Source organism: Protomyctophum parallelum (assembly GCF_964188405.1).
Source record: "Protomyctophum parallelum genome assembly, chromosome: 18".
NCBI lineage: Eukaryota > Metazoa > Chordata > Actinopteri > Myctophiformes > Myctophidae > Protomyctophum > Protomyctophum parallelum.
This window is the reverse complement of record NC_139716.1, coordinates 18,469,398-18,487,947: the sequence shown is the minus strand read 5'-3', so window position 1 is coordinate 18,487,947 and position 18,550 is coordinate 18,469,398. Positions and strand designations below refer to the sequence as shown.

General features: G+C 45.7%; 1 protein-coding gene across 2 annotated transcripts in view; it reads left to right on the top strand.

Moving 5' to 3' along the window:
- The window catches only part of LOC310875240 (cysteine and histidine-rich domain-containing protein 1), a 12,994-nt gene extending 11,022 nt beyond the window's left edge, over positions 1-1,972 (top strand). For both annotated transcript variants that reach the window (XM_083788418.1, XM_083788417.1), the window contains exons 9-11: positions 45-164; positions 715-777; positions 958-1,972. In XM_083788418.1, the coding sequence (XP_083644544.1) occupies positions 45-164; positions 715-777; positions 958-1,401 (627 nt within the window). In that variant the 3' untranslated portion in view covers positions 1,402-1,972. The remainder of the gene's footprint in view (positions 1-44; positions 165-714; positions 778-957) is intronic.
- The last annotated feature ends 16,578 nt before the right edge of the window (positions 1,973-18,550 follow it).

The window sequence follows — 18,550 nt, the reverse complement described above, 5'->3', positions numbered from 1 at the left end:
TGTGTGTGTGTGTGCGTGCGTGCGTGCGTGTGTGTGTGTTGCAGGGCAAGAAGAAGGTGGCGTGCAGGTTCGACTGGCACCAGACGGGCAACACCGTCGTGGTGACCATCTATTCCAAGAACCCCAACCCAGCTCTGTCCTGCATAGAGGGAAACCGCACAATGGTGAGTACACGCACGCACACACACACACACACACACACACACACACACACACACACACACACACACACACACACACACACACACACACACTGTGCTGATAATTGTCATGCTAATTAATAATTGCGATTAATAATTTAATTTGTTTTGCATTGAACATGGGAATATTTGTTTCAGTTCTGCTTACATTTTAGGCTTTGTAAACAATTGTACCGCATAGATAAGCCAAATAACTTGAATGTTTTGGCTGACAATACAATAGTGTAATATTTTTTATTATTTCAAAATATTTCAAATAAAATGGTGGAAATTGCCAATCTCAGCTCGTAGATCTGCCGTGTCCAGGCTTTACTCGTAGTTGACTCTCTGGCCACTTGATGTGCACCGATGCTGTAGCAGGATCTATCTGTGCCATCACATGTTTCTGTTGCGTTCTCGCATCTTTTATGCTGTTTTGAATTTCGATTTTTAGCTTGTAGTTTACAGAAGTTTGGTCAATGGTCATGATGCATGGTTGATTTGATTTGCCGTTGAACATGATTTCTATCTGCAGCTGTCCTGCCAAATCCAATTTGAGGAGAACAAGGTCTTTACCAAGGAATTCCACTTTTGGGGGGTGAGTATCTAGAATGATGAGAGTGACAACGATAATAGTCAACTTTATTTGCATTTTGTTCCATGCATAGAGAATTATGCTTCAATATTTTGCATTGAGGATAATCAGTTTAGTCTTAGTTTTGTTATTTAAAAAATGACACCAGCCTCCCTCCCTCCCTCAATCCGTCCGTCCATCCAGGTGGTGGACATCGAGAAGTGCTCCGTCAACATGGTCCCCTCCAAGACAGAGATAACGCTGCGCAAGGCCGACGCAGTGTCCTGGGCCAAGCTGGAGGACCCCAACCACAAGGCGGAGCCCGAGCCCACCGACACGGACGTCAACGAGGCCGCGGACGAGGCCGCCCGGCAGGCCGAGTGGGACATCGCCGATGACGACATCAGTGACTCAGATGAGGAGTGGGGCTACGACACCAAGATGAAGCCTGAGGAGGAGGAGTGGAGGAAGCAGCTGGACGAGCTGGATGGGAAGAAGAAGAAGAAGGACGAGGAGGAGGCGAGCGCCAAGAGGAAGGAGTCACACTACGTGATCGAGAACGTGGTGGAGGACAAGAAGGCTGTAGTGGAGAGAGAGGAGCAGCGGGAGAAGGACAAAACCGACGACATGCCAGACCTGGAGGACTGAAGGGACAGACAGAGAGATTGAGGACAGAGAGAGAGACAGACAGACAGACAGACAGACAGACAGACAGCTATTTTCACTAGTTTGAGACATCAGATTTGTAATTTTATTGTCTCTCAAGCTAAAACGTTTGGGAACAACTGGTCTAATCTGATCCAATTTGGGAAACCTATTCTGTAAAAGGAAAAAAGAAAGAATATTATTATTTTGCCTCTTGGGGCATCGCCTCAGTTTTTGTGTAAAATCAGGAACTTCCCATTCTTAGTCCACTTCCTCCCGGGATGCTTGTTTAAGGCGGTGGTGCTGACAGGATCTGTCTTGAGAGATTAAATCTGATCCGACATTCAAAATGACAAGACACAAGACATGATGATACCACGTGACGTTAGTCAGTAGGTAGTAAAAATCAGCTGCTCACGAGCGTAGGGATTTATGAATGAAATGGGGAGGAGGAGGGGGTGAGCAGGGGAAGTCAAACCATTTCCTAACCGCTTCGCTTTATGCTTAAATACTGTTCTGAAAATGCCTTAAATCACTACATGAACTGTTTTTTGTCACCAATAAAGCTTCAAAATGTGGAACCTTATAGAACTGTGATTTATTGACGACCAGAGTGTGTGGTAGGTAGGGTTGGGATGCCTAGCGACGATACTGACTGGTCTGGAATTGTAATTGGATAGAATCCGCAAAGTCCACATAATTATCCGCTCTGACAGTGTGATAGAAATCACTCCGAGCCCATGGTCTCGGAGTGATTTTCGTCTTTTTTTCAAATCCTCAAAAATGATGAAAAACGGTGGGCTATAGTATGCCGTCCGAGATGGGCTATAGCCCATAGCCCAAAAAAAGACGAAAATCACTCCGAGACCATGGGCTATAGTCCATTGTCTCGAGTGATTTATGTCTTTTTTTCAAATCCTCAAAAATGATGAAAAACGGCATGATATAGTATGCCGCCCGAGACCATGGGCTATAGTCCATTGTCTCGAGTGTTTTTTTTAAATCCTCAAAAATGAGGATGGCCGTTTTTAGCCCAATAAGTGTTTTTTTGCAAAACGAATGCTTGGAATGGATTCAGCATCATGAAAACCCCCCTAGTTTGACACGTCACATGCTATATAAAGCATGATGACATTTTGAATATTTTGCCTTCTAGGCCTATAGGTTGTTAATGGTATGGCCACATATTATGCCGATTACGAAAATTGCTCAACATATGCAAGTTAGCATCCGGCAGTTTCTACATGCTGGGGACCCATACTAAACATTTCTAACATAAAACGTTGGTGTACTCAACATGTCCGGGTTCACATTCTGGCTACTAGACTATCATACATTGTGTGGCGCCGTAGGAGGAGATGACCTACCTCGCCAGCAATGGACCACATTGAACCGCTTAAGGACTGCAGGGGTTGGGCGCTTCAATGCGTCGATGCAGAGGTGGGGATTGGCGGACAGTGCGGCATGTGAGTGCGGTGACCTGAGCAGACCGCCGCCCTCGGAGGCCGGCCTCTTTGACCTGGGACCAGAGATGCGAGCGTGGCTCCACGACACCGAGTTGGAACTCTAACGTTACACGAAAGAAGAAGAAGACACATTGTGTGGCCTTCTAAAAACGTACTCTTTTTCACCTCCTAGAGGCGATTGCTGTAACAGAGCCAGTAATTAGTGTTTAGTAATTAGTGTGGTTGCCCGAATGGGCAACCAGACTCTTGTAACTGTGACACTTTATTATTTCACTGGAGTAGTCTTTATTTTGACGCTTTATACCTCCCACACTGTACGCTGTACGCACTTGAGCCATATGTCAAATTGACCGGAAAGATCGGGAATCGTGTGCTTGTATTTTGTTAAGAAAAATGTTGTATAGTTTAATTGATATGAATTTATTAGTGAATTAAATTTCCCCATTGACATGAATGGGAAAAGGCAAAAATTCACATTCAAGTATTTGTTCCTCGGAGACTGTAATCACTATAGTTACAAAACTTTTAGGGATAATTCAACATTATCCCTAAAATTATTTAACCCTAAAATTGTATCGGTCGGCCTCATGGTGGCGCTATAACAGCCCACTTTACCTTTTGGCTTATAACTCTTGAACCGTAGGTCGTAAAATCAAAATTATTTTTTCCCTGGATTCCTTTGGTCATGACGCATCTCCCCATATAGGCCACGCCCATTTCCGCCATGATAGATTTTCCGCCATTTTGAATTTTGTCCAAAACACACTTTTTGCTTTTCCTCCTACAGATTTTGTCCAAATCTCACAGAAATCGGCACACGTGATCTCTGGACCCATCCAATTAAAACTGAACTGCAGAATTTTTAAAGTGCGTATCGTTCGGCCGTAATCGTCTTCCGAAGTTAGTAGGAGGGGCCTATATCACAAAAAATGCCATAAATCACGAACGGAATGTCCAATCCATCCCACATTTCAATCACATGTCCGGGGTGGTTCAATCAACCAAGTTCTAAAAGCAATTCTATTTTCATCCATAGGGGGCGCCGCAAATGTGAGAAATGTAACCGTTTGTCGCAAAAACATGAATTTCGGGGGTTAAATCCCCTCCGAATTACTTACGCATGATCTAAGGCGTGACTTGAAATTGTAATTGGCTGGCAATACTAGTGGGAGGGGCATATGTAAGCCACTGCGGCAACCACACTCTGCAATTTTTTTAAATTGCGAATTTTCTAGTTTGTGACGCCTTTGACAGATGTTTGTAGAAGTCGTTCAGTTATTGTTACATCATTTTGTAATTAACCTCTTAAGTCCTACATAATATATACACTTAGTCGCACAACAATGTTCAATTGTAAAAATGGCTGATCTACAATCTCACAACACAGCATTGTGAGGCTGTTTTTGAACATTTGTAATTTCACATGTTTCAAGTGATTAAAGGATGGATGGCTTTGCCGGCATTTAATGTGAATCACCACCAGCCCAGGTGAAATGTATGCATAGTTCTTGTGAGGCTGGAATCTATTTTACAGTATGGCTCTAGATGCGGAACATAGAAATGTTATGTCAGATTTTCACATTCAGAACCGTGTTAATCAGACCAGTGTGTGTCCATGTGGAAACCTCGTATGAATCTGATCTCAGGTCAGAATGGGTTAATCAGACCAGTGTGTGTCCATGTGGAAACCTCGTATGAATCTGATCTCAGGTCAGAATGGGTTAAATACTACATGTTTGGTTATGGTGACATACATTTTGTGCGTTGTACATTTACATGACATTGGCAGTTATAAATAAAATTGATATCAATTAACATGTTTTGAGTACTGAGTTATTTCACCGAGCTGGTTCAGTTCAGGTGAAGAAGTTTAAATGGTTTAATGTTTGAAATTATGTTAATTAATTTATTATTAGCCAAATTTGTTTGATACATATCAAGTATAGTGTCTAATGGGGGTCTAATGGGGGCTCAACAAATGTGGATTTGGGAACAACTGCAGACTGCAGTACAGTATTAAGTTATTAACAGATCCCTGATTGATCTAAAAACGAATCCACAAATCACCAACAACACAGCAATAAGGCATTAAAACGTTTCCTTTGGAAAGTCAGAAAGTGACGTGCAAAATAAAAAATAAAATCTGCCAATTTGTATATACACACTATGTTACACGTATACCGACGGTAGGATACCGTGTCTTTTAGGGGCGTTTCTGTGGTCAAGATAGGGCTTTTTTTTGGTACTGTAGCCTACCTGTCAGTTCTGCTGCTGGAGTCGGGTCTTCATGTAGGCTATAGCCTATGTGGTCTTCAATGTATAGCCTATGTGGCGTGAACACTAAATCCAGGCTAAAATCGCGAGATAGTCAGCAAGTCATTAATTACAGAAGTATTTCACACACCTTTGATTCGCTGTAATAAAGGAACTAAAAGGTGATCATGAAGCAGAGGGAAACACAAAAGTCAGTTGGCAGCGCCACAGCCCAGCGACACCCACGTTGTGGCCAGAAATGTCACTCCGTTTGTAAGCTAAAGGATCCCACATAATGTAGGTTTGTAATAATGTTGTTTTTTGATGAATTGAACAATGTGGACTTTTGATGAATTGAACAATGTGGACCCTCTTAAACAAGTGTAATGCTTAATTGGGTCGTCCACTCACAGTTAACAGTCTTTGTATTGAGTTTGTGCTTGAAATGTACTGTAATTCTACAAACTATTAATAACATATTTAAATCAATCAATCAAACCAGAGCTAGACTACACCATGATATATTATTAGGAGTACAATAACTTGGCATTGTGAATAAAAAGGTATTGGCCACAGTGGGGTTGCAGTGTAATGTAATGCTGAAGGTTTAATCACAGGGCTGTCTGCTTTATGTATTATGATTAAACGTGCATTCTGGTATATTGTGAATCAATGATTGAGAAAAACATCAAAGGGGTTTGAACCCGTGAAGTTCTATAAAGTTGTATTAAGAAGTCGGGCGTCTAGACCGCTAGACCACTGAGGACGCTGCCAGGAAATGGACTCATGTCTGTATTGACTATTTAAGCCGTGACGTAACCCGCTTCCGGGTCTTACTCAAGGAAGCTCCACGTCATACATTTTCTTTGTCGTGGACAATTTACAGTTTAGTGAGTTTACATTAATAATAATTATACTCGAGTTGGAAGCATTAAGACACATTTTAACCCTCAATGGCTTCCTTTCTGAAAAATAACGTTATTGTAAAAAATAAAAAGATTCACGCGTTCAGAATCATAATAATATGTAGCTATAGAAGCGGACGGGACCCGGATGTAACGTAGGAGGACTACAATAATATATGACTACAAGAAAAACAAAGACTCGCGGGCGTGGCCTCACGTCACACCCGGAAGGAAGTGACGCCAACCCCTCAAATACGGAAGAGACGCGTGGAGGGGGGTTTTGCTCAGTGTTGTTTTGATTTTGCCACGTCACCATGTCCGCCGTGGCGTCGTCGTGTCCGCAGCAAGCAGGTACGTTAAATGTTATTTAATACTTAACGTTGTTGTTGTTCAAAAATCTGTGATCACTTTATGATAACTTTGTTGTGATGTTTATATATTATGTTCGTGCCACTCTGTAAAACCGTGTTCCAGTAGCCTAATGGTTACCGTCGGCGCCTAGTAGACAACGGCCAGGGCCCGGGTTCGAGTCCCCATCGAGGACTGAGAGTTTAGCTTCATTTCTTACCAAACTAACACAATTGTTTTAGCTTTTCTCGTCGAGGTCCATTATTCATTCAGTATTTGAGCCTAAAAATGGTGGTCCCGGCTCAGATACCGAATGAATAAAGGACCTCGACTTGATGCAAACAAACAGTTGTGTTTGTTAAGAAGAAAATAAACTCGGTCATCGACTGGGAAGTGAACCCGGGCCCGGTTGTTCACATTATTACCATCGACGGTATCCATTGGGCTACTGGATCATGGTTTTATAATGTAGTTAGTAACATTAACATATATGAACACAACACAGTAGGAACAGAGCATTCTGGTTCACGACGGCAGCACGCTAGCTAGCTAACGAACTAGCGTGTTCGTTAGCTAGCTAGCGTGCTGCCGTCGTGAACGTGCACAATGATAGTCAACGGACCAGCGCGGTCATGTGTTTGGGGCCAGGCTGCAATACCTTCATTCGGCCACTATGTCCATTTGGCCTCAGGGTTTCCTCTGGGTGCCTTTTCTCTATTCATAATATACTCTATGCTCACAATGGTGGTCAGTGGCTCAAATGGGTCTGAGAGGCTAAATGGCCTCAAATGGTGGTCCGTGGCTGAATAAATAATCGACTAGAGGTGAACAGAGTAGTGTTTAGATGGTTCTGTTATGACTGCATGCTGTAGTGTTTAGATGGTTCTGTTATGACTGCATGTTGTAGTATTTAGATGGTTCTGTTATGACTTCTCCTCTGCATGTTGTAGTGTTTAGATGGTTCTGTTATGACTTCCCCTCTGCATGCTGTAGTGTTTAGATGGTTCTGTTATGACTTCTCCTCTGCATGCTGTAGTGTTTAGATGGTTCTGTTATGACTTCTCCTCTGCATGCTGTAGTGTTTAGATGGTTCTGTTATGACTTCTCCTCTGCATGCTGTAGTGTTTAGATGGTTCTGTTATGACTGCATGTTGTAGTATTTAGATGGTTCTGTTATGACTTCCCCTCTGCATGTTGTATTGTTTAGATGGTTCTGTTATGACTTCTCCTCTGCTAGCCGCAATTTGCAACTCTAGATTTTTTTACAATCTGTTGAATCTAGAGTTGCAATACCCTCCATCCACTTCCTATTCATGATTTTCGGTTTCTGATCTGCTGGTCTTAAATGACGTTAAACTCACCAACATTGCAGCTGTAGTCCAAGCTTGAATTATCCTCTTTCAATCTGCCGAGCTTGTTTTTCATAAAAATCCCCCGTAGACATGTTATGAGTTACTTTCTGTCCAAAATATTCCAAGAGTGACATTTCCGAGCCGCCATTTGTATTTTTGCAACGTGCCGTAAAACAAGATGTGAGGGGGAGCGCTTGTTTAATAGAATCTTACCTGCGCAGGTAAGACACCCAAAGAAGAGGCAGACACAGTGCGACGCCCCATCACACACAGCCTTCTATTAAACAAGCGCTCCCCCTCACATCTTGTTTTACGGCACGTTGCAAAAATACAAATGGCGGCTCGGAAATGTCACTCTTGGAATATTTTGGACAGAAAGTAACTCATAACATGTCTACGGGGGATTTTTATGAAAAACAAGCTCGGCAGATTGAAAGAGGATAATTCAAGCTTGGACTACAGCTGCAATGTTGGTGAGTTTAACGTCATTTAAGACCAGCAGATCAGAAACCGAAAATCATGAATAGGAAGTGGATGGAGGGTATTGCAACTCTAGATTCAACAGATTGTAAAAAAATCTAGAGTTGCAAATTGCGGCTACTCCTCTGCATGCTGTAGTGTTTAGATGGTTCTGTTATGACTGCATGTCGTAGTATTTAGATGGTTCTGTTATGACTTCCCCTCTGCATGTTGTAGTGTTTAGATGGTTCTGTTATGACTTCTCCTCTGCATGCTGTAGTATTTAGATGGTTCTGTTATGACTTCCCCTCTGCATGCTGTAGTGTTTAGATGGTTCTGTTATGCCTTCTCCTCTGCATGCTGTAGTATTTTGATGGTTCTGTTATGACTTCTCCTCTGCATGTTGTAGTATTTAGATGGTTCTGTTATGACTTCTCCTCTGCATGCTGTAGTGTTTAGATGGTTCTGTTATGACTTCTCCTCTGCATGCTGTAGTGTTTAGGTGGTTCTGCTATGACTTCTCCTCTGCATGTTGTAGTGTTTAGATGGTTCTGTTATGACTTCTCCTCTGCATGCTGTAGTGTTTAGATGGTTCTGTTATGACTTCTCCTCTGCATGCTGTAGTGTTTAGATGGTTCTGTTATGACTTCTCCTCTGCATGTTGTAGTGTTTAGATGGTTCTGTTATGACTTCTCCTCTGCATGTTGTAGTGTTTAGATGGTTCTGTTATGACTTCTCCTCTGCATGCTGTAGTGTTTAGATGGTTCTGTTATGACTTCTCCTCTGCATGTTGTAGTGTTTAGATGGTTCTGTTATGACTTCTCTTCTGCATGCTGTAGTGTTTAGAATCTAAACTACAACATGCAGAGGAGAAGTCATAACAGAACCATCTAAACTTTAGATGGTTCTGTTATGACTTCTCCTCTGCATGTTGTAGTGTTTAGATGGTTCTGTTATGACTTCTCCTCTGCATGTTGTAGTGTTTAGAATGGGGGTGGGCAACTTTGACGATGGAGACTATATTTCCACTATATTTCCACTCTCACTCCAGAGGGCCACGTTGCATATTGCTGTTGTAGCAAAAATAGCCGATGTACAAGCTCAAAACGGGTCACAGTGCAACGCGTTTGGGGCTTATTGATCAGCTATTTTTTTCCCCCCAAGACGGTGGATTGTGGCCCATGCCTTCCTGCTGTTATTTGTCATGTTGGTGTTCTCTATATCTTTTCGTCCTGGGCATGACGTTAAACTGTTCCGTTCGAGAGGACCGGCGACCCTCGAATGTAAACAGCCATGAAAGGAAACTATGTGTGTGTGAGGTGTTCTATCATTTCATTCCAGTACTACTACTTTGGGTAGTGGCTGGACGTTTGTGTAGATATTGAAAAGGAGGGGACGAGCAGGCTACCTTGTGGTAGGCCGTTCTTTTGGGCTTTCCATTTACTCCTCTGGTCATTTAAGTGGACATAGAAGCGCCTGTTGTTGAGGAGGCTTTTCCTGACCATTGTGCGGTGTTGGACAGTGTCGTAGGCAGCAGAGAGATCTCTGAATGCTGCTCCAGTTATTTGTTTTCCCTCAAACCCATCCTCAATGTGTTGGGTGAGGTTGAGCTCTGTCCAGCACAGGACGGGACGGAAACCAGCTTGGTCTTTAGTCAGCTTGGTGTCTATGAGTGGTATGAGGCGTTGGAGTAGCAGCCTCTCTTGTAGGTGATGCAGAGGAGGGAAATGGGTCGGTAGCTCTTTGGGGGTGATGGGTCTTTGCCAGGTTTGGGGATTGCAACCACTTTGGCCTTTCTCCAGACAGAAGGGATGGTTTTCTGTGCCATGCATGTATTCAGTATCCCCACGAGCCAGGTCTTTGCGTTAGGTCCCAGGTGCTGTATCATTTCTGCCAGTATGTCATCAATCCCTGCTGCTTTTCCGGGTTTCAACTTTCCCATTGCAGTTTCGAGTTCTTCTAGGTCGAAGGGTTTGGTTTGAGGGCTGGCTGATTGAGGTTGGTCTGATACCACTGTGTGATGGTATTCTCCTGTGGGTCGGTGGCGGTGTTGGTCACAACTGGTGGCCAACAGTCGTAACCAACACCGCCACCGACCCACATAGAATACCATCGCACAGTGGTATCAGACCAACCACAATCAGCCAGTCCTCAAACCAAACCCTTCGACCTAGAAGAACTTGAAACTGCAATGGGAAAGTTGAAACCCGGAAAAGCAGCAGGGATTGATGACATGCTGGAAGAAATGATACAGCACCTGGGACCTAGCGCAAAGACCTGGCTTGTGGGGATGCTGAACACGTGCATGGCACAGAAAACCATCCCTTCTGTCTGGAGAAAGGCCAAAGTGGTTGCAATCCCTAAACCTGGCAAAGACCCATTATCCCCGAAGAGCTACCGACCCATTTCCTTCCTCTGCATCACCTACAAGCTCTATGAGAGGCACTAACATTTCTGAACAGACTATATTTACATCAATATGTCTGGGTCCCCACATACTCACTCAGGGTTGACGTGTCACACCTGCAGTGATGGGAGGGGCACCAAAATGTGGTGTTTTGATTGGTTGATGGGGGCACTCCCTTAGTATAAAAGTGTATGTTTTGTGTACACATGACCTGATGAAGATCAAATAGATTGAAACGTTGTCAGTATTTCAATACAGAACGTTTTTTTTTACACCTGTGATGTGCGGGCTCCATCCAATACCTACACCAGTTGTGATGCAACAGAGTTTGCTGTGACCGTTGTGAATTATGGGTGGTGTGGTCTTTGCCAAGACGGTGGATTGTGGCTCATGCCTTCCTGCTGTTATTTGTCATGTTGGTGTTCTCTATATCTTTTCGTCCTGGGCATGACGTTAAACTGTTCCGTTCGAGAGGACCGGCAACCCTCAAATGTAAACAGGAGTAGCAGCCTCTCTTGTAGGTGATGCAGAGGAGGGAAATGGGTCGGTAGCTCTTTGGGGATGATGGGTCTTTGCCAGGTTTGGGGATTGCAACCACTTTGGCCTTTCTCCAGACAGAAGGGATGGTTTTCTGTGCCATGCATGTATTCAGTATCCCCACGAGCCAGGTCTTTGTGTTAGGTCCCAGGTGCTGTATCATTTCTGCCAGTATGTCATCAATCCCTGCTGCTTTTCCGGGTTTCAACTTTCCCATTGCAGTTTCGAGTTCTTCTAGGTCGAAGGGTTTGGTTTGAGGGCTGGCTGATTGAGGTTGGTCTGATACCACTGTGCGATGGTATTCTCCTGTGGGTCGGTGGCGGTTTTTCGCGTCTCGGTTCCTCAGGTGCAAGCTGCATAGTTGGGTTTGTGTGTGTCTTTCTTTTTCTGTCTTTCTTTCTTAGGACGGAGATCAAGGTAGACGCCGTTGGAAGGCTCAACACAAGCCGATGCCCCTAGAGATACATCCCAAAGCTTCCCTCAGGGAGTTCAGCAAGCCAGCTAGCCAGCAAGCCTGCCCAGTCAGCGAACGCAGCCAGTCAGCTCCGCCAGTCAGCCAGTGTAGAAAGTCAGGCTGCCAAGCCAGAGCATATCAGCCCTTGCAGTCAGCCACTGCAGCCATACCAGCCTTGCTCAGTCAGCTCAGCCAGGCCTCTCTCGAGGCCTGGCTCTCTGTCTGCCTGGCCCGGTCTGCCCTGCCCTGCCTTGCAGCAACAGAACCAGCCTTTCTGGCAAGCCAGCCAGCTCAGAATGCGAGCTGAGCAAGCCAGTGCAGCAGCAAGCCCAGACTAGGTTACCGCAGCCTTACTGTGCAGCCACAGCCACTCAGCCAAGACCAGCAGGAGCTGGCCAGGCTCCAACCCTTGCAGCGCAGCCTTAGGCCGGATAGTCCCCCTGCCTGCACTTTGTTGCCTTCCTGGCCTGTCTGCCTGCCTAGGCGCCTCGGTCTTCCTGTCTGTCTGCCTTGGCCTGCCTGTCTGAAACTGGTTTAGACTAACTGCGTGCTTGCCAGCTGCGTTGGCTTGCTGAGCTCGTATTCTGAGCTGGCTGGCTTGCTAGCAAGGCTGGTTCTGTTGCTGCAAGGCAGGGCAGGGAAGACCGGGCCAGGCAGACAGAGAGCCAGGCCTCGAGAGAGGCCTGGCTGAGCTGACTGAGCAAGGCTGGTATGGCTGCAATGGCGGACTGCAAGGGCTGATATGCTCTGGCTTGTCAGCCTGACTTTCTACACTGGCTGACTGGCAGAGCTTGCTGGCTGCGTTGGCTGACTGGGCGGGCTTGCTGGCTAGCTGGCTTGCTGGGCTCCCTGAGGGAAGCTTTGGGATGGATCTCTAAGGGCATCGGCTTGTGTTGAGCCTTCCAACGGCGTCTACCTTGATCTTCATCCTAAGAAAGACAGACAGAAAAAGAAAGACACACACAAAGTCAACTATGCACCTTCCACATGAGGAAGGCAGGCAGGAAGGCAGGCAGGCACGCAGGCAGGCACAAGCTGCCTGCGTGCTTGCTTCGCCCTCCAGTTGCTGCTCCAGTTATTTGTTTTCCCTCAAACCCATCCTCAATGTGTTGGGTGAGGTTGAGCTCTGTCCAGCCCAGGACGGGACGGAAACCAGCTTGGTCTTTAGTCAGCTTGGTGTCTATGAGTGGTATGAGGCGTTGGAGTAGCAGCCTCTCTTGTAGGTGATGCAGAGGAGGGAAATGGGTCGGTAGCTCTTTGAGGATGATGGGTCTTTGCCAGGTTTGGCGATTGCAACCACTTTGGCCTTTCTCCAGACAGAAGGGATGGTTTTCTGTGCCATGCATGTGTTCAGCATCCCCACGAGCCAGGTCTTTGCGTTAGGTTCCAGGTGCTGTATAATTTCTGCCAGTATGTCATCAATCCCTGCTGCTTTTACGGGTTTCAACTTTCCCATTGCAGTTTCGAGTTCTTCTAGGTCTAAGGGTTTGGTTTGAGGGCTGGCTGATTGTGGTTGGTCTGATACCACTGTGCGATGGTATTCTCCTGTGGGTCGGCGGCGGTGTTGGTTACGACTGTTGGCCACCAGTTGTGATGCAACAGAGTTCGCTGTGACCGTTGTGAATTATGGGTGGCTCCCTGAGGTCCTTGATCCCCATGGGGTCCAACAGTGGTCATTGAAGCGTGCACACACACATGCACACATGCACCTACACACGCACAGGCGCACATGCGTATGCACACCTGGACCTTTAAATGAACAACAACACAAAAACTAAGGCACTGGTGTCGGACTTCTGGTTTACCGGAACGGGGGTCAACTCCCTGCAGTGCCCTGCTCAATGTGTTGTATTTCATTCATTGGTCCATGGTCTCAGGTCATTGAGCGGCGCGCTATAGTGCGCGATTCTTCATCATTGTTGAGGATTTTTTAAAGGTGAAAATCAAGGAAAAGCAAAAGGCTATAGTCCATGGTCACGGACCGCATACTGGTCAAGGTCATTTATACTGGTGAAGATCATTTACTAGTCTTATAAAGGTCATTTATACTGGTCACGGTCATTTACTAGTCTCATGAAGGTCATGTATACTGGTCACAGTCATATACTGGTCACGGTCATTTCTACTGGTGAAGGTCATTTATACTGGTCAAGGTCATTTGTACTTGTCAAGGTCATTTATACTGGTCAAGGTAATTTACTAGTCTTATTGAAGGTAATTTATACTGCTCAAGGTCATTGATATTGGTCAAGGTCATTAAGTGGCATGCTATAGTGCACGATTCTTCATCATTGTTGAGGATTTGAAAAAAGGTTAAATCGCAGAAAAGCGAAAGGCTAAAGTCCATGGTCACGGAGGGCATACTATAGTATGTTGTTTTTCTTTTTTTGGTGGTGTGCGGGCTCCATCCAATAACTACACCAGTTGTGATGCAATAGAGTTTGCTGTGACCGTTGTGAATTATGGGTGGTGTGGTCTTTGCCAAGACGGTGGATTGTGGCCCATGCCTTCCTGCTGTTATTTGTCATGTTGGTGTTCTCTATATCTTTTCGTCCTGGGCATGACGTTAAACTGTTCCGTTCGAGAGGACCGGCGACCCTCGAATGTAAACAGCCACGAAAGGAAACTATGTGTGTGTGTGAGGTGTTCTATCATTTCATTCCAGTACTACTACTTTGGGTAGTGGCTGGACGTTTGTGTAGATATTGAAAAGGAGGGGGCGAGCAGGCTACCTTGTGGCAGGCCGTTCTTTTGGGCTTTCCATTTACTCCTCTGGTCATTTAAGTGGACATAGAAGCGCCTGTTGTTGAGGAGGCTTTTCCTGACCATTGTGCGGTGTTGGACAGTGTCGTAGGCAGCAGAGAGATCTCTGAATGCTGCTCCAGTTATTTGTTTTCCCTCAAACACTCAATGTGTTGGGTGAGGTTGAGCTCTGTCCAGCACAGGACGGGACGGAAACCAGCTTGGTCTTTAGTCAGCTTGGTGTCTATGAGTGGTATGAGGCGTTGGAGTAGCAGCCTCTCTTGTAGGTGATGCAGAGGAGGGAAATGGGTCGGTAGCTCTTTGAGGATGATGGGTCTTTGCCAGGTTTGGGGATTGCAACCACTTTGGCCTTTCTCCAGACAGAAGGGATGGTTTTCTGTGCCATGCATGTGTTCAGCATCCCCACGAGCCAGGTCTTTGCGTTAGGTTCCAGGTGCTGTATAATTTCTGCCAGTATGTCATCAATCCCTGCTGCTTTTACGGGTTTCAACTTTCCCATTGCAGTTTCGAGTTCTTCTAGGTCTAAGGGTTTGGTTTGAGGGCTGGCTGATTGTGGTTGGTCTGATACCACTGTGCGATGGTATTCTCCTGTGGGTCGGCGGCGGTGTTGGTTACGACTGTTGGCCACCAGTTGTGATGCAACAGAGTTCGCTGTGACCGTTGTGAATTATGGGTGGCTCCCTGAGGTCCTTGATCCCCATGGGGTCCAACAGTGGTCATTGAAGCGTGCACACACACATGCACACATGCACCTACACACGCACAGGCGCACATGCGTATGCACACCTGGACCTTTAAATGAACAACACAAAAACTAAGGCACTGGTGTCGGACTTCTGGTTTACCGGAACGGGGGTCAACTCCCTGCAGTGCCCTGCTCAATGTGTTGTATTTCATTCATTGGTCCATGGTCTCAGGTCATTGAGCGGCGCGCTATAGTGCGCGATTCTTCATCATTGTTGAGGATTTTTTAAAGGTGAAAATCAAGGAAAAGCAAAAGGCTATAGTCCATGGTCACGGACCGCATACTGGTCAAGGTCATTTATACTGGTGAAGATCATTTACTAGTCTTATAAAGGTCATTTATACTGGTCACGGTCATTTACTAGTCTCATGAAGGTCATGTATACTGGTCACAGTCATATACTGGTCACGGTCATTTCTACTGGTGAAGGTCATTTATACTGGTCAATGTCATTTGTACTTGTCAAGGTCATTTATACTGGTCAAGGTAATTTACTAGTCTTATTGAAGGTAATTTATACTGCTCAAGGTCATTGATATTGGTCAAGGTCATTAAGTGGCATGCTATAGTGCACGATTCTTCATCATTGTTGAGGATTTGAAAAAAGGTTAAATCGCAGAAAAGCGAAAGGCTAAAGTTCATGGTCACGGAGGGCATACTATAGTATGTTGTTTTTCTTTTTTTGGTGGTGTGCGGGCTCCATCCAATAACTACACCAGTTGTGATGCAATAGAGTTTGCTGTGACCGTTGTGAATTATGGGTGGTGTGGTCTTTGCCAAGACGGTGGATTGTGGCCCATGCCTTCCTGCTGTTATTTGTCATGTTGGTGTTCTCTATATCTTTTCGTCCTGGGCATGACGTTAAACTGTTCCGTTCGAGAGGACCGGCGACCCTCGAATGTAAACAGCCACGAAAGGAAACTATGTGTGTGTGTGAGGTGTTCTATCATTTCATTCCAGTACTACTACTTTGGGTAGTGGCTGGACGTTTGTGTAGATATTGAAAAGGAGGGGGCGAGCAGGCTACCTTGTGGCAGGCCGTTCTTTTGGGCTTTCCATTTACTCCTCTGGTCATTTAAGTGGACATAGAAGCGCCTGTTGTTGAGGAGGCTTTTCCTGACCATTGTGCGGTGTTGGACAGTGTCGTAGGCAGCAGAGAGATCTCTGAATGCTGCTCCAGTTATTTGTTTTCCCTCAAACACTCAATGTGTTGGGTGAGGTTGAGCTCTGTCCAGCACAGGACGGGACGGAAACCAGCTTGGTCTTTAGTCAGCTTGGTGTCTATGAGTGGTATGAGGCGTTGGAGTAGCAGCCTCTCTTGTAGGTGATGCAGAGGAGGGAAATGGGTCGGTAGCTCTTTGAGGATGATGGGTCTTTGCCAGGTTTGGGGATTGCAACCACTTTGGCCTTTCTCCAGACAGAAGGGATGGTTTTCTGTGCCATGCATGTGTTCAGCATCCCCACGAGCCAGGTCTTTGCGTTAGGTTCCAGGTGCTGTATAATTTCTGCCAGTATGTCATCAATCCCTGCTGCTTTTACGGGTTTCAACTTTCCCATTGCAGTTTCGAGTTCTTCTAGGTCTAAGGGTTTGGTTTGAGGGCTGGCTGATTGTGGTTGGTCTGATACCACTGTGCGATGGTATTCTCCTGTGGGTCGGCGGCGGTGTTGGTTACGACTGTTGGCCACCAGTTGTGATGCAACAGAGTTCGCTGTGACCGTTGTGAATTATGGGTGGCTCCCTGAGGTCCTTGATCCCCATGGGGTCCAACAGTGGTCATTGAAGCGTGCACACACACATGCACACATGCACCTACACACGCACAGGCGCACATGCGTATGCACACCTGGACCTTTAAATGAACAACACAAAAACTAAGGCACTGGTGTCGGACTTCTGGTTTACCGGAACGGGGGTCAACTCCCTGCAGTGCCCTGCTCAATGTGTTGTATTTCATTCATTGGTCCATGGTCTCAGGTCATTGAGCGGCGCGCTATAGTGCGCGATTCTTCATCATTGTTGAGGATTTTTTAAAGGTGAAAATCAAGGAAAAGCAAAAGGCTATAGTCCATGGTCACGGACCGCATACTGGTCAAGGTCATTTATACTGGTGAAGATCATTTACTAGTCTTATAAAGGTCATTTATACTGGTCACGGTCATTTACTAGTCTCATGAAGGTCATGTATACTGGTCAGTCATATACTGGTCACGGTCATTTCTACTGGTGAAGGTCATTTATACTGGTCAATGTCATTTGTACTTGTCAAGGTCATTTATACTGGTCAAGGTAATTTACTAGTCTTATTGAAGGTAATTTATACTGCTCAAGGTCATTGATATTGGTCAAGGTCATTAAGTGGCATGCTATAGTGCACGATTCTTCATCATTGTTGAGGATTTGAAAAAAGGTTAAATCGCAGAAAAGCGAAAGGCTAAAGTCCATGGTCACGGAGGGCATACTATAGTATGTTGTTTTTCTTTTTTTGGTGGTGTGCGGGCTCCATCCAATAACTACACCAGTTGTGATGCAATAGAGTTTGCTGTGACCGTTGTGAATTATGGGTGGTGTGGTCTTTGCCAAGACGGTGGATTGTGGCCCATGCCTTCCTGCTGTTATTTGTCATGTTGGTGTTCTCTATATCTTTTCGTCCTGGGCATGACGTTAAACTGTTCCGTTCGAGAGGACCGGCGACCCTCGAATGTAAACAGCCACGAAAGGAAACTATGTGTGTGTGTGAGGTGTTCTATCATTTCATTCCAGTACTACTACTTTGGGTAGTGGCTGGACGTTTGTGTAGATATTGAAAAGGAGGGGGCGAGCAGGCTACCTTGTGGCAGGCCGTTCTTTTGGGCTTTCCATTTACTCCTCTGGTCATTTAAGTGGACATAGAAGCGCCTGTTGTTGAGGAGGCTTTTCCTGACCATTGTGCGGTGTTGGACAGTGTCGTAGGCAGCAGAGAGATCTCTGAATGCTGCTCCAGTTATTTGTTTTCCCTCAAACACTCAATGTGTTGGGTGAGGTTGAGCTCTGTCCAGCACAGGACGGGACGGAAACCAGCTTGGTCTTTAGTCAGCTTGGTGTCTATGAGTGGTATGAGGCGTTGGAGTAGCAGCCTCTCTTGTAGGTGATGCAGAGGAGGGAAATGGGTCGGTAGCTCTTTGGGGGTGATGGGTCTTTGCCAGGTTTGGGGATTGCAACCACTTTGGCCTTTCTCCAGACAGAAGGGATGGTTTTCTGTGCCATGCATGTGTTCAGCATCCCCACGAGCCAGGTCTTTGCGTTAGGTTCCAGGTGCTGTATCATTTCTGCCAGTATGTCATCAATCCCTGCTGCTTTTCCGGGTTTCAACTTTCCCATTGCAGTTTCGAGTTCTTCTAGGTTGAAGGGTTTGGTTTGAGGGCTGGCTGATTGAGGTTGGTCTGATACCACTGTGTGATGGTATTCTCCTGTGGGTCGGTGGCG